The 15613-nt window shown below is 42.1% G+C and overlaps 1 protein-coding gene across 2 annotated transcripts in view; it reads right to left on the bottom strand.

The window, feature by feature from the left end:
• adamts17 (ADAM metallopeptidase with thrombospondin type 1 motif, 17) overlaps positions 1-15613 on the bottom strand; it is a 193226-nt gene that overhangs the window by 127229 nt on the left and 50384 nt on the right. For both annotated transcript variants that reach the window (XM_061735776.1, XM_061735787.1), the window contains exons 4-5: positions 12546-12730; positions 1391-1474 (exon numbers count right to left, since the gene is read on the bottom strand). In XM_061735776.1, the coding sequence (XP_061591760.1) occupies positions 1391-1474; positions 12546-12730 (269 nt within the window). The remainder of the gene's footprint in view (positions 1-1390; positions 1475-12545; positions 12731-15613) is intronic.

The following is a 15613-nucleotide window of genomic DNA, read 5'->3' as shown; positions in this document are numbered from 1 at the left end:
AGATTTTTTTTACTAAAATGAGACATTTTAACTAGAAATAAGACAAATATTCTTGTTAAGATTTTGAGTTTTTGCAGTGATGCATTTTACTTATCCTGTGAAGGACAGAGTCATATTGATAAGTTCAGAAAAGTGTTTTTTATTGTTGTGTTTTGATGTATTTGATGTATACCAGTGGATATTTAAAGCTTACAGAAGGCTGCATTTAACTGCTGCTATGTCATTCCTGCAGTATTTCTGCAGGTGTTTTGGTCACTGCTGTTATTTGTAATATATTATATAATTTGTAATCAGCACAAATTATCTGTCCCCATATGATAAAATCCTCCATCCCCCCTGATTCTTTTTTTACAACTCGAGTACTGGATACAGGCCTCAATCAAGCACTACTAAGGAATGTTGTTGATGTTAAAATATGAGTTTCAATTTCATTTTGAAAGAGTTGTAGATTATTTTTAAGTGTCCTCTATTTCTCTCCCAGCTGTCAGCAAAAAGCCCCTAAAGTAACGTTGGACTTCTCTCCTGCTCGTTTCTTGAGACAACTACATTATACTTTACGACACTATGCCATCTATCAACAATGATGAAACTAGTTCAGAATAAGAGAGATATGAGTAAGAGACTCAATAATGGTAGAGAAAATGAAAGAGTGACCAGACGAGTAAATCTATCAATGTTGGGAAAGCAACTCCACATGTGCAGGGAGACTCCCAGAGCTACGACCAGCAGGGGAGGACTGGGATGCAGAAGAGGAGAGAAAAGAAACTAGCCGAGCGGAGCTGAGCGGACTAGAATATCTCCCGTTGCTGAGTCGTATCTCAGGTCCTTCCTAGTTACTGGAGAATCAACACTGTGTCCATTAAGGACCTTATGGGACGGTAGTGATTGTTCCAGGTATTAGTCAGACCCTCAGGTGTTACCAAGGAAACTGAGTTATGGCTTGTTGATAAACTTTGTAACTTACCCGGTTACAACGTCTGCAGACGAGAGATTAAATAGTCGCTCAGCTGTGGCTTGTTATAAAACTAATGATTTACACTGAAAACACATTAAAGCATGAATAACTGATTTAATATTTATGTTTTTTGGTAAGTGACCATGGTATAAGCGGGATAATGCCCTTTCAGGTGACATTAACATAAATATATGGACTTCGCGGAGGCGTCATCCATATATTTATGTTAATGTAAACCTGGTCGGGCATTATCCCTTACGTAAAATAGAGAGCTCCACTTAGTGGACCGTTGACAGACGTGTGTAGTGGTTAGAATCAGGAGTGTGTTGGAGCTGAGCATCATCTAAGACATGCAGGACAGGCCCTGAGGACACTGCTCTGCATGCACGATGACATCATTCTGAAGAATCTACTGATTGAGAAATTCAGGCTTACTGGGCGAACATGAAGCAGCACCAGTTTAGTGACTCGTATGCTGATCCTTACTCCCAGACTCTTGTGGTGGAACATGTTGTTGACCTGCATGATGCAAAAAACAAAACAAAAAACAAACAAAACAACCAGTTCAGGATATTCAGAAACAGCTCTTCAACTAAGAAAATGGCATAAAAGTCAATATACATCTATTTGTAATTTATTTATTTATTTCAAAACAGGGACAGTGCACAATAAGACATTAATCGTGTACAAGAGAATATGCATTGGTTGTAGCAACTTGCTATTTTCCACCTGTAGTCCCTGAGCAGGTTGATGGAATAGTACATACAAATTAGTATAGAAAAAGAAAAAATAAGTAAAAGAGCAGAACAAAGCAAAGAGACAATAGATAAAATAGATAAATAAAACATGGAAGCAGATTCAACAGAGCATGGGATCTGTCAGATGTTGGCACCTAATATTTAAAGGGCTATTATGGCATGTAATACCTATTTTAAACAGGCCTTGAATGTCTTAAAAACAAGCTTTTCATTGTTTTTGCTAAATAAATTAGAAATTCAGCCTCTGAGCCATGTCTTTATCTTCCCATTCTCTAATCTCATTATCTATGAGGGATTCTGAGTGGGCGGGGCTATGATAATGAGGCACTGTGCTGATTGGCTGCCTGAATGACGCGATACACCGCTAAGAAAAAATGGCAGAAGCTCCAGCCGGTGGAGTTAGTTGTGGGCAGTGGTGGACAGTAACGGAGTAAATTTACTTGAGTACTGTACTTAAGTACATATCCAGAGGATTTGTACTTTACTTGAGTATTAGATTTGTTTGGTACTTATTACTCTTACTGGAATACATTTCCAACACAAATATTTTTACTTTTACTCGAGTAAATTTCTAGGAAGGCTGAAAAGTACTCGTTACTTTCAGGTCTGCTCTTTTTTCTTCTTCCCTAAAATCCTATTGGACACAAGCTGTTTTTGTCAAAGGAGGAGACCTATCACAGTGCACGTTCTCAGACAGACATTGGGAGACAGACAAGACAGACATTGGGAGACAGTTTGTTATGCTCTATATTGCTGTACTGGTACATGTCTTTCCTGTAAAGTTAAGTGACTTCAACATTGAGTTATTGAAAGCAGAGATATAGTTTTTTGTAAAGCAGTGGTCTTTGAGGGGGATCCAGACTTAGTTGGATGGTGCAGGTTCATTTGGTTTCAGTTCATGATTGTTAATAAACTCTGCATCATCTGCTGTCCTCTTATGATCCCATTCATTTGATTTGTTTTTGGTGTTTCTGCAGGTTTTATATAACATTGTGGTTCTAAAAGCAGCACATCAGTGCAGCTGGTTTCAAAGAGTTAATTCTCAGAAACAAGAGTTAAAAGATCCTTAAATTAATTTAGAAAAAATATAGTAATTTACTGATGTGGAAAATAAGAAATTTACTCTTACTCTTACTTTTACTTAAAGTAAATTTAAAAGCATTTACTTTTGGATACTTAAGTACCTTTAAAAGCAAGTACTTTTCTACTCTTACTCGAGTAATATTTTGACTGAGCTACTTTTACTTGTAACGGAGTAAATTTTGACCAGTAGTATTTGTACTCTTACTCGAGTACTGGGGTCGAGTACTCTGTCCACCTCTGGTTGTGGGCGTGGTTTCACGCATCAGAGGCCAACCGATGTAAATCGTGCACATAGTTACTGTGAAGTTAATCAACGTTTTTGAATTAAGTTGTCATTATGAAAGTAACAGAATTAGGTCAGCTCAGAGAAGCTGACTGCTAGGTGTCACATTCTTATCACATGTTAACAGATGAGGGCAGCCCTTCCTGTGTTCCGTTAAGGGTTTGGGCTGTCCAACAACTGTCCCATTGTATTTTTAAGGTTTAAGGAGTTTTTGTCAGGGGGGTCGACTGACAGCCATCTCATTGTCTCTAAGGGTTAGTTGGACCATCTGATGACAAGACCATTTCTTAAAAGGATGTCTGTTGCTCTGCACACCAGATATAACTGAAAAGTCATAAGTGACTTTTCAACCACATCATCTGATACCATGTTTGTTCTCCATCTGTTTCCTGTTTCTGTCCATTGTCCATTCAACTATTTACTATTGGGTGTCTTTTACCCCCAACGTCTGTTATCTATACATTGTTTACCAAATATGGTTTTTCCTGTCATCATTGCTGAATAAAAGCGCCAGCTCTGCAGGGAGAATTTGGGAGAAGTTCTGACGAGCTCTAAAGAGGAGGGCCGTGTTGCCCTAAAAGCTCCTCAAGACTTCTTTCCAAGCTTCTGCAGAAGCGCCTTGAAAATCATTTCTAACAGTCTCTGTGTCTTTTCCTAAGTTATTAATGTAGGTTGATGATTTGATGAACAGTTACGTAACGACGGGCGCAGAATCTGAACGGCTCGTAGATCCACAACACCTGAAGTACAAAATCATGTTTGTACTGTTTTGCCGCAGTGTTTTTGTTTGAAAATTTTCAGAATCAGAAGGACTTCACAGATTAGAATGAATGAATGAATGAATGAATTTGAATTTATTTCAGACAACTGCCACAAAAGTGATTGGTAAACAGTATTTACAAAAGAACAATCACAAACAACATGTACATATTCACCAATATTCGCTCATTTCCAATTGAATGAACTTGTCCCGCTCTTTATCCTCTGACCTCAATAATGTGTCCACCTCCACAGAACTGTTATCCATCGCTGACTTAGTGGACTACTACAATAACTTCCTCAAAAGCATCCTAGACACCCATGCTCCCACTAAGACAAGGACTGTAAATTTCACACGCTCCGCCCCCTGGTTCACTCAGGAGCTACGGAAAATGAAGGAAACTGGGCGTGCTCTCGAACGGCGTTTCCGAACATCAGGGCTTGCTGTCCATAATCTGGCTTTCCGTGACCATCAGAAAACCTACTCCAAATCACTAGCAAATGCAAGATCACAGTTTTACTCCTCCATCATCAACAATAGCCCTGGAAATTCCAAGAAACTTTTCTCCACTGTTAATCATCTCCTAAAGCCTCACACCACCTCCTTTTCTAACCCCACAGAGGAGAAATGCAATAACTTCATCACTACTTTCACCACAAAAGTGGATACCATCCGTTCCTCTCTTTTCCCCTCCAGCCTCCCACCTTTGCCTGCACCGGCCATTGAAAACCCAGAGACAGCTTCTCCCCATTCTCTCTCTTTTTTCTTTGACACCACACAGCATGAGATTGAAGCTGTCATCCGCAAAATGAAACCCACCACGTGCATCCTGGATCCTTTCCCCACATGTCTCTTAAAATCAAATGTCCATGCCATAAGCCCCCTCATCACCCAAATCATCAACCACTCTCTTCAAGTTGGCCATCTTCCATCCGCCCTTAAAACTGCCGTCATCAGACCCCTTCTTAAAAAGACCACTCTAGACCCCGATGACCTGACAAACTACAGACCCATCTCCAACCTCCCATTCATTTCTAAAGTAATGGAAAAAGTGGTCGCTGCTCAGCTTCACGACCATCTCCATGAAAACCACCTTTTTGAGACATTTCAATCCGGCTTCCGCACAGCTCACAGTACCGAGACAGCACTGGTCAGGGTCACAAACGACCTGCTGATGGCAGCAGATGCTGGCTCTCCATCCCTCCTTGTCCTGCTTGACCTGACCGCTGCATTTGATACAGTCGACCACAGGATCCTCCTACACCGCCTACAGTTCACCTTCGGACTCTCCGGCACCGCCCTAAAATGGTTCCATTCTTACCTCACTGGAAGAACTGAGTTTGTTGCCTTGGGGAACGCCAAATCCAGTATACACAACATCACCTGTGGGGTCCCCCAAGGATCGGTGCTCGGTCCAACCCTTTTTATCCTCTACATCCTTCCTCTTGGTCACATCATTAGGAAGCACGGACTCTCTTTTCATTGTTATGCCGATGACACACAACTGTACGTTAAAACTGGTTCCACCTCCTCTGAAACTACACCCCTCACCATCTGCACTCTCCATCTGCCTGGAGGAGATAAAGGCGTGGATGAACCACAACTATCTACAGCTAAATAGCTCTAAAACTGAAGCCATTCTCATCGGTACTCCCCACCAGCTACTCTCATCATCCATAACCAGCATCTCCTTCTCTGGCCAAACCATCCCACTTTCCAAAACAGTCACCAATCTGGGTGTCAAGTTCGACCCCCATCTGGCATTTGAATCCCACATCAAACACCTCTGCAAAACCTCCTTTTACCATCTACGAAACCTCGCCAAGCTACGCCCATTTCTGACTCTTCAAGACGCAGAAAAATTGGTCCACGCCTTTGTCTCCTCCAGGCTCGACTACTGCAATGCACTCCTCATCGGGATTCCTGGCAAGAGCCTTCAAAAGCTCCAGCTTATTCAAAACAGCGCTGCCAGGATCCTGATGAGGGTGCGAAAACATGAACACATCACACCCATCCTCCGTTCCCTCCACTGGCTTCCCATCCATCACCGAATTGAATATAAAATCTCCCTGCTCACCTACCACTGTGTTCATGGAAATGCACCCGCCTACCTGAAGGACCTCATCTCACCCCAAATCTTCCAAAGAACCCTCCGCTCAGCTGACAAACACTACCTCCACCCCCCCAGAACAAAGCTAAAAAAAATGGGAGATCGGTCATTCCAGGCAGTTGCCCCAAGGCTTTGGAACGCCCTGCCTGACCACCTGAGGGCCCCCCAGACCACAGACTGTTTTAAAAGAAACTTAAAAACGTTATTCTTTAAGAAAGCCTATCCCTGATGTCCTGGTCTTTTAGAATGTCCTTGTGCTTTTTTTGCTAATTTAGCTTTTTTATTTTATTTTATTTTTTTATTTTTATTTCTCTTTTATTTTTATTTTCTATTTTTTTTCTTTTTTTTCGAATCTTTATTGTAAGCGCTTTGAGACTTGTTCTTCAGGTGAAAATGCGCTCTATAAATACAATTTATTATTATTATTATTATTATTATTATTATTATTATTATTATTATTATTATGTATAGTATATCTTATTATTAGTATAGGTATCGGATAGGTGAATGGATGAATGAATGTCGGGCCTGCGCGGGTGTCGCCCTGTCGGGGGGTTCCCTTTCTCCGGGCCCGTCTCCGGTCCCCCTCGCTGCCTCCGCGGCGGGGCGCCCCTCTGGTCTTGGAGGGCCACTTTCGTGGGGGCGGGTGCACCTGCCCGCGTCGGTGGCCGGGGCGGCTCTGTCTCTCCGGGCAGGCTGGCCCCCAGACCAGGTGGCCGGGGATTGCCTGGGTCGTGGTCCGCCGCGGGATCCCTGGCTCGTTCTTCCCGCGCCGTGGGGGGGGGGGGGAGTGCCATCCCTTCAAATATTTGATGTTAATGTTCGTAAATTTGGTAAAGTTATCATCCATGTCGGAGCTAATGACTCCTGTCTTCGCCAGTCGGAAGTGACCAAAATGAATATTGTCTCGGTGTGTAACTACGCCAAAACCATATCGGACTCCGTAGGTTTCTCTGGTCCCCTCCCCAATCTGACCAGCGATGACATGTTTAGCCGCATGCTCTCGCTCCGTCGGTGGTTGTATCGGTGGTGTTCAGAAAACGACTTTATTGACAATTGGGAGACGTTCTGGGGAAAGCCCGGTCTGATTAGAAGAGACGGCATTCATCCCACCAAGGGTGGTGCAGCTCTTGTCTCTAGTAATTTGGCCAGTTTTATTAGACACTCCCCCTGACAATGCAGGGTCCAGGCCAGGATACAGAGCTGCTGCTTCCCGAGGACCAACGTCTGCCAATAAAACTGTAGGATTGCATTATGTAATTGGCGACTCTAAAACTATACGATTACATGATGTAATTGGCGACTCTAACCAGGTGCCTAGCAACCAGGTGCATAGAAGTAGTTGCAGTTCCCCGCCCTCCAAAAGTTCACCAGGTACGGCGTTTTGGAGGCGTTAACCAAAATAACCTTGTAAAAATTAAAACCAATGCACATTTGGTACCAATAAGACACCGAAAAATTGATGCGGACTACTAAATATACGATCGTTAAGCTCCAAGTCTCTTTTAGTAAAAGATATAATTACAGAGAGCAGGAGTGATATTTTCTGCTTAACAGAAACATGGTTATAGGAGGAAGAGTATGTTAGTTTGAATGAATCGACTCCGCCCGGCTACTTTAATCATCACATTCCTAGAAACACGGGCCGAGGCGGAGGAGTCGCAGCAATTTATAACTCCAGTCTCCAAACAAAAAATTAACCTAAGTGCAATTATAATACATTTGAAAGCCTCACGCTTAGTCTGAAATTTCCGGGCTGGAAATCAGAGAAGCCAGTTGTGTTAGTGGTAGTGTACCGGCCCCCTGCTGATGGTTATCTAGAGTTTCTGTATGAATTTTCAGATTTCCTATCTGGATTATTGATCAGTACAGATACATTCATCATAGTGGGTGACTTTAATATTCATATGGATGTTGAAAGCGATAATCTTAAATTAGCTTTCAATTATCTTCTAGAATCAATGGGTATCTCACAAAAAATGGACAAACCGACGTACTGTTTTAATCATACTCTCGATCTTGTTCTCACCTACGGTGTTGAAACTGATGATCTGTTGGTGTCACCTGTAAACTCCCTTTTATCCGACCATTATTTAATAACGTTTGAATTTAATATTGTCGATGTTGAAGTGCAAAATAGGAGGTATTATTTTAGGAGATGTTTGTCTGATGAAGCTATTGCTAAATTTAAGGAGGCCATTGCTCATCTTACGACAGTGGAAAATAGTGAAACAGTAGAGGCCAGTGACCTGGGTTCTACCTCTGATGTTGATTTTCTTGCTAGTAACACTGCTGATTTGTTGCACTCAGCTTTAGATTAAGTTGCTCCTTTGAAAAGGAGGGTTTCTAGCCACAGGAGCTTAACTCCCTGGTATAATTCAGATATCTGCATGTTGAAACAAAACATGCGTAAAATGGAAAGGAAGTGGTTCTCTTGTAAGTCTGTAGACTCTTATCGTGAATGGAAAGATATTCTAATAGTATATAAAAAAGCCATTTGCAAAGCCAGAACAGCTTATTATTCATCATTAATAGAGGATAATCAAAGTAACCCACGTTTTCTGTTCAGCACTGTAGCCAGGCTAACAAAGAGTCACAACTCTGTGGAGCCGTGCATTCCTGCAGCTCTCAGTAGTGAAGACTTTATGAGCTTCTTTAACAGTAAAATCACGAGTATTAGAGAAGAAATCAACCAGCCGGTTGTGGGCGTTTCTTCAGCTATAGCGACTTCCCTAGGCTCTGACTTGACTCTAGACTGTTTTGATCCTATAGACCTCCCTGAGCTGACCTCACTCGTCAATAGAGCTGAGTCAACCACATGCATGTTAGACCCCATCCCGACTCGACTATTCAAAAAAAAAAAGTATCTTATTGGTGCGACAATACTTGACCAAATCCACCTATCCCTAAACTTAGGATATGTACCGTATTTTCGCGACCATAAGGCGCACATAAAATTTAATTTTATTTTTTTTTAAATGTGCCGGGCACCTTATGAAACGGTGCGCCGTGTCTATTACCTGAATTACGGTAATGTAAGGCCGGCCACCATGAGAATGATAAAAAGAGAAGGGGGCGGGTGAAGCCCCCGTGAGTTGCGGACGTGAATGAGACCATCCACTGAGCTGTTTAACGCGGAAACAGAAGATGAAGACTTTTAAGGATTTGCTTGATGTGTAAAGTGAAATAAAATACAATCAAACTAAGTTTTGCTCCCGCTCTATTTTTAAATAAGCACACTTGTGTGTGTGTGTTCTGCAGCGCGTGTGTGTTTTGCATGTAGGGAAAGAGGATGTACCACAGGTTTTCAAAGTTGCAGTAATTAAACCTTTACTTAAAAAACCTTCTCTTGACCCAGACACCTTATCTAATTATAGACCAATTTCCAACCTTCCATTTGTATCTAAAATTCTGGAAAAGGCAGTTTCAAGCCAGTTATGTGACTATTTGTATAGAAATGATCTGTTTGAAGTCTTTCAGTCAGGGTTCAGAATGCACCATATCACAGAGACAGCACTGGTTCGAGTCACGACCTTTCCCCGACCCTGAACCTAACCTTGGGCTTGCTGATTGGGCTGGAGCTTCAGGAGCTGCGGGCTGGCCTGCAGTCCCCACCCCCGGTCATCCCGTTGCTGCTTTCACCTGCCTGCTGTGTGCTGTTGACGTCCCCAACCCACAGTCTGGCCCTCGGCAGGAGGGTCCCCCCTTATGAGCCAGGTCCTGGTCCAGGTTTCTTCCCTCGTAAAGGAGAGTTTTTCTTGCCACTGTTTGGCTTAAGGTTTTTTTTTAAATTTTGTCCCCACCGAGGATAAAAATAATTCAGCAGAGGGTAGGATGTGTAAACCAGAGGGGGGGGGAAATCCCCACCATCCCCACCGGCAAATCGCACACCCTGCCTATGATGAAAATTACAGGCCTGTCTTATCTTTTTATTTTTTTGTCTGCATATATATGAACGGTTTAATACCAAGCTTGGTAAAAACCCAAAGCATATATATGCATTTCACTATATAATCAATTTCTTTTTCTTTGTCTGCATATATATTAATGGTTAATACCGGATAAAGGCATGTATATATGCGTTTTTTTTTGTTTTTTTTTAATATTTTTTAACCCCCATTTTTTCCCCCCATTTTTTCATCACCCAGTGCTCTACCTAAGTAACAGTCCTGGGCATTGCTCCCCTCTACCAACCCTGGGAGGCCCCACACTGAGCTCAGGTCTCCTCCTTAACCTGAGGAGTGAGCAGCTTCTTTTCACCAGACAAGGTGGGGTTTCTCTGGCTGGACGTAGCGTGTGGAAGGATCATGTTATTCCGGCCGGATCCTCCCCACCTCATCTGGCGCCCCAATTTGACAATTCTATGCCACAATGCCTGTTTCCAGGTCTTATTTCACACAACTGACGAGAATTACGTTTGTATACGGTCAAAAGGTACAAAGACCGGGTCAAATACAATATTACAAAAGTAATCTGTGCCGATTTGTGCGGTGAATCAAACCAATTTGACAATTCTACGTCACAATGTCTGCATTCAGGGTTTATCCATAACTTTGCACAGTTTTCAAAAATCAAAAGTATTTAATTTAAGAATTACGCTTTGTAAGGACTCTGGCGGCAGCGTTCTGGATCAGGTGAAGCTGCCTGATTGATTTCTTGTTAAGGCCTGTAAAGATGCCATTACAATAATCCAACCTACACGTTTTTCCGTGTCTTGTTTAGACAGAAACCCCGTAATTCTAGCAATGTTTTTTAGATGGTAATAGGCAGATTTAGTGATAAACTTTAGATGGCTGTTGAAGTTCAGGTCCGAGTCAATAATTACACCAAGATTTCTGGCTTGATTTGTAGCTGTCAATGACATGGAGCCAAGGTGAGCGCTGATCTTTTCCCTTTCATTTTTAGGGCCAAAAAAGATCACCTCTGTCTTTTGTGCATTTAGCTGGATAGAATTCTGGCACATCCACTCATTGATTTGGTGAATACAGTTACTCAATGAAAGTAGGGGACTGTAGTCATGTGATGACACTGAAATATAGAGTTGTGTGTCATCGGCAAAAGTATGGTAGGAAATGTTGTGATGTTCCATAATCTGAGCTAGGGGTAGCATATAGATGTTGAATAGAAGCGGTCCGAGAATGGACCCTTGAGGAACCCCACGTGTGATCTTGGTTGTCTCGGACTCTTGGTTTCCAATTGACACAAAAAAGGCCCTATCGGGCAAGTAAGATTTAAACCATTGAAGCACAGTGCCGGTAAGTCCCGCCCACTTTTCCAATCCACTGAGAAGAATGTTATGATCAACTGTGTCAAATGCAGCACTGAGATCTAGTAATACCAGAACGGGGGATTTGCCTGCATCATTATTCAGATGAATATCATTTAAGACTTTGATGAGTACAGTCTCAGTGCTGTGGTGTGTCGGAAATCCAGACTGAAATGCATTAAAGAGGTTGTTTTGCATCATAAAAGCATGAATTTGCTGGAAAACAACCTTTTCAATGATTTTCCCCAAAAATGGCAGATTTGAAATTGGCCTGGGGAAACTGGCCTGTTTGAAGAGAAGTATTTATTATCTGCAATACATCCGGAGCTATGCAGTTAAAAACTGTTTTAAAAAAGTTTGAAGGCAGAATATCAAGACAGCATGTTGTGGGCTTTAATTTTGAAACTGTTTCCGTTAGGGTTGTATAATCTAAGAGGCTGAACTGTCCCAGATGTACTAGAGGACGGCAAGGCCAGAGTGTTATCATTCCTGAGGTGGAGCACATTGCTTGTCTTATCTGTAATATTTTGTTTGTGAAAAAGGCAGCAAAGTCATTGCAGGCCTTTTCAGACATCAGTTCAGGGGGGATTGAGGCTGTGGGGTTTGTCAGTCTGTCTACCACAGAAAACAGTGTGCAGGCATTATTATTGTTTCGATTGATAATCTCTGTCACTCAGCTTCCTAAGTGACAGGAGGCAGCAGGTGAGGCTGGGGAGCATCACATCCAGCACCCCGACCATCAGCACTGCCCCCCCCCCAGGGGTGAGGGGGAGCATCACATCCAGCACCCGGACCATCAGCACTGGCGCCCCCCAGGGGTGCGTCCTCTCACTACTGCTCTTCTCCCTCTACACCAACGACTGCACCTCAGGGGACTCTTCTGTGAAGCTCCTGAAGTATGTGGACGACTACACCGTCTCCACCACGGATACCTTCAGGTTCCTGGGATCCATAATCTCCCGGGACCTGAAGTCTGTTCTCTGCACTTCCATCACTGTCTGGTTCGGATCGGCCACCAAACTAGACAGGCACAGACTGCAACGGACAATCAGGTCTGCAGAGAGGATAGTTGGGACTAACCTCCCATCTATCCAGGACCTGTACCGGTCCAGGACCAGGAAATGGGCAGGTAGCATCTCTGCAGACCCCTCACACCCAGGACACAGACTATTCGAACTCCTCCCCTCTGGACGGCGCTACAGAGCTCTGTACACTAAAACCTCCAGACACAGAGACAGTTTCTTCCCCCAAGCTGTTGCTCTGATGAATCTCATCACTCATAGAGTCTAAGAACAATCAATCACTGTGCAATAATAATTATTATTCTTACCATGTTCATGACAGTCAGCAGGAATCTTTGGGCTACGTCAGCGCCATGATACTGCACCATATCAGAGTCCGCTACCACCATCGTTTCCACTGTGTATTTTTGCCGCGAGTCAACGGTGTCCCTCTTCTTGCGACCTTCCTCACCCACTTTGGTTCTCTCCTTTTTTCCTTTTGCATATGGACTCCCTTAGAAGCATTATGCCAGAGGTACAGGGATGTGAAAAAAACAATTAGTAAAACCTTAAAACCACGACCAGGTGAAATGAACGACATTGACATTTTATGCAGAGAAACCTTGGGGTGCATTTATGGATCCTGTATCACATATTGCCCATCTACAAATCTTTGCAGATCAAAAGGCCAAGATCCTCAACACCCCAGAACCAAATCCAATTTTACTCAGGACATTGTTGATGGCAATAAGGTTGTTATCTGATGTGGTCCTCCATCTCCTGACCCCTCCATCTGTCTTTGCAATTCATTTTGATCTTTTTTGTATTGGGGAAATTTAGAAAAAGGTTTGAGATATTTTTCCATGATTCAGGAATGTAAGTGAGATGGGTTAGTAGGGAGCGGTGGAGCAGAGTCTTCTAAGAAAATATCTTGATCTCGGAGACTGTCCAACCAGATCTTGTCTTCTTTCTCATCGGAACTAAAGCTAATTGGACACACCCGCATGCAAAGTAGACCTAACTTTAGTTCATTTAAGGTTGTTTTTTTTGTAGGATTTGTAGGAAGGATTCTACAACATTGCAGGTAACATGAATTAATCCGCTGTCAGATTCACACATTACATTGTAGACTTCCACCCTTCATTTACAAGGTTGAAGTCAATAATCTGGGCAAATTTCAGGTAAATCCTTGAATGATATGATTATAATGTTTTCCATTAAGAGAAACAGAGGCACAGAAGTGTGTCAAAATCCACGTGTACAAAGACAGCCAATCGAGAGCTCCCGGCTGATTTTTGCGCACACATAAATATGAATACAGACACACAAATCTTTTTACACACATACAAATGTGAATACGGACACACAAATCTTTTTTACGCACACACAAATCTGAATACAGACACACAAATCTTTTTACGCACACACAGATTGAGATACGCACACACAAATAATATTGGAACAATAATACCCCCATAGAATAAGGTATTTCTGCTGAAATGCTGTGACTGGTTTTCTCTAAACATGCCCCTAGGCATGAAGACCAAACAACTCTTCTTGTCACATTTGACTGATAGTATGATTTTGGGGTAAACGTGGGACACATTTCTCCAGTCAAAAGGATGGTCAATTTTATAAATAACTTGACACAAAAATAACAAACCGGGGCTTTGCAAGAAGCAAGACTTGGTCAAGACGAACTCGTCCTGATGTTCATCCAGCCCCGCCCCTTCCTATACGCAGAGTACGCACATTGCGTAAGGCCCCCGACGGCCAGGGGCCCCCAATTGCCTGAGCAAATTTGCGGAGTTTAGGCAAAGAACGCACTATAGGATCCTCCCACTATCTGAGTACTACAGACAGACCCCTCGCCACAGCTGCTGCTACGGTATTTGCGCAGTGGTGCGTTGTGAATCCAAAAACGTAACTTGACGTTCAATCTCATGCGTGCACGGTGCAGCAGCCAGCAGCTGTTTGTTTACGTTTACGAGCCGGTGTCGTGCCAAGGTACTTACCCCCGATAGGAAGTGTATCCCCACCCGCATTATTTTACTGTTATAATTTTATCAACGAGGTTTTGCAAAGTAACATATGGCTCATCTATCAAAATAAATGTTGTTATTCTTCTGTAGCCTACGTGTTATGGTATTATTCACCGCACTGAATTGAGAATGTACGGAAAAAAAGACAATCATATCTTTTTCCTCCTATAATTTGACATATAACTTAATGCGCTGTAAATGAAACACAAAATGTGTCCCCCTCCCTGTGATGCACAGATTATGTCCGTTCATCAAGTGATTTATTTTGTGTGTACTTCAGATCATTCTTAATCACCTTAGTGACTTAGTGAAAATGAACAAGTTCCTTCTTTCCTATCAAAAGTTATAGGGGGACACACATTCTGGCAGACTGGATTTTCGGTCTGCCAGAATGTGTGTCCCCCTCCCTGTGATGCACAGATTATGGCTGGGGATACACTTCCTATCGGGGGTAAGTACCTTGGCAAGACACTAAAAAGGCGCTAAAAAGAAAACCTAGTTCAGAGTTACAGTAGTAACAGTAACACCAACACTGCAGACTGCAAAATGAAAACGATATATCCTTCAGGATGCGAAAAAAAGAAAAAGAAGCAACGGAATGATGAGCTGCGTCAACAACAGTCAGGTAACCAGCCAACGTGACTTCCATGCAACTTGCAGTGTTGCAGACTAGTAACGTCAATGTCGTGTTTTTGTTTTTAAAGAGGAATTCCACCATTTTACTATGTCATCATGTAATTAAGATATGGTAGATATTGGCTTAGAGAATGATGTTGTGTGGTGGTGTGGAACTTTGGAAGTTGAATTGTGGAAATAATAATAAAACAGTGACATACCTCCAATCTGTGGGGGGACACCATGGAGGTATGAATGAAAATGGGTGGAATTCCCCATTGTTGTGGTGAACTTGCCACAGTGTTGTACACAAAAAAATCATGCACAATCTACAGCATGATTTTTTGGCGTTTTGCTGTAACTTTGTTAGTTGTATCTGTATGACTATGACCAGAGCCTTGGGGTACCTATCCCAGTGGACCATATACAGTTTTTATCCTAGGCGGATATTTTTATACTTGGATTAACCTAGCTAATATATAATAATAATATGTATATATATATATATATATATATATATATATATATATATATATATATATATATATATATATATATATATATATATATATTATATATTATTATATATATTATATATTATTATATATATTATATTATAAATTTCAAATTTGCATAAAATTAGCTTGCATTCTGTTACTATGCCAAGTGTGTGTGTGTGTGTGTGTGTGTGTGTGTGTGTGTGTGTGTGTGTGTGTGTGTGTGTGTGTGTGTGTGTGTGT

Source organism: Cololabis saira, chromosome 2 (assembly GCF_033807715.1).
Source record: "Cololabis saira isolate AMF1-May2022 chromosome 2, fColSai1.1, whole genome shotgun sequence".
Lineage (NCBI taxonomy): Eukaryota > Metazoa > Chordata > Actinopteri > Beloniformes > Belonidae > Cololabis > Cololabis saira.
Note: the sequence above shows the minus strand (reverse complement) of the source record. Positions and strands in the feature narration are given on the sequence as shown.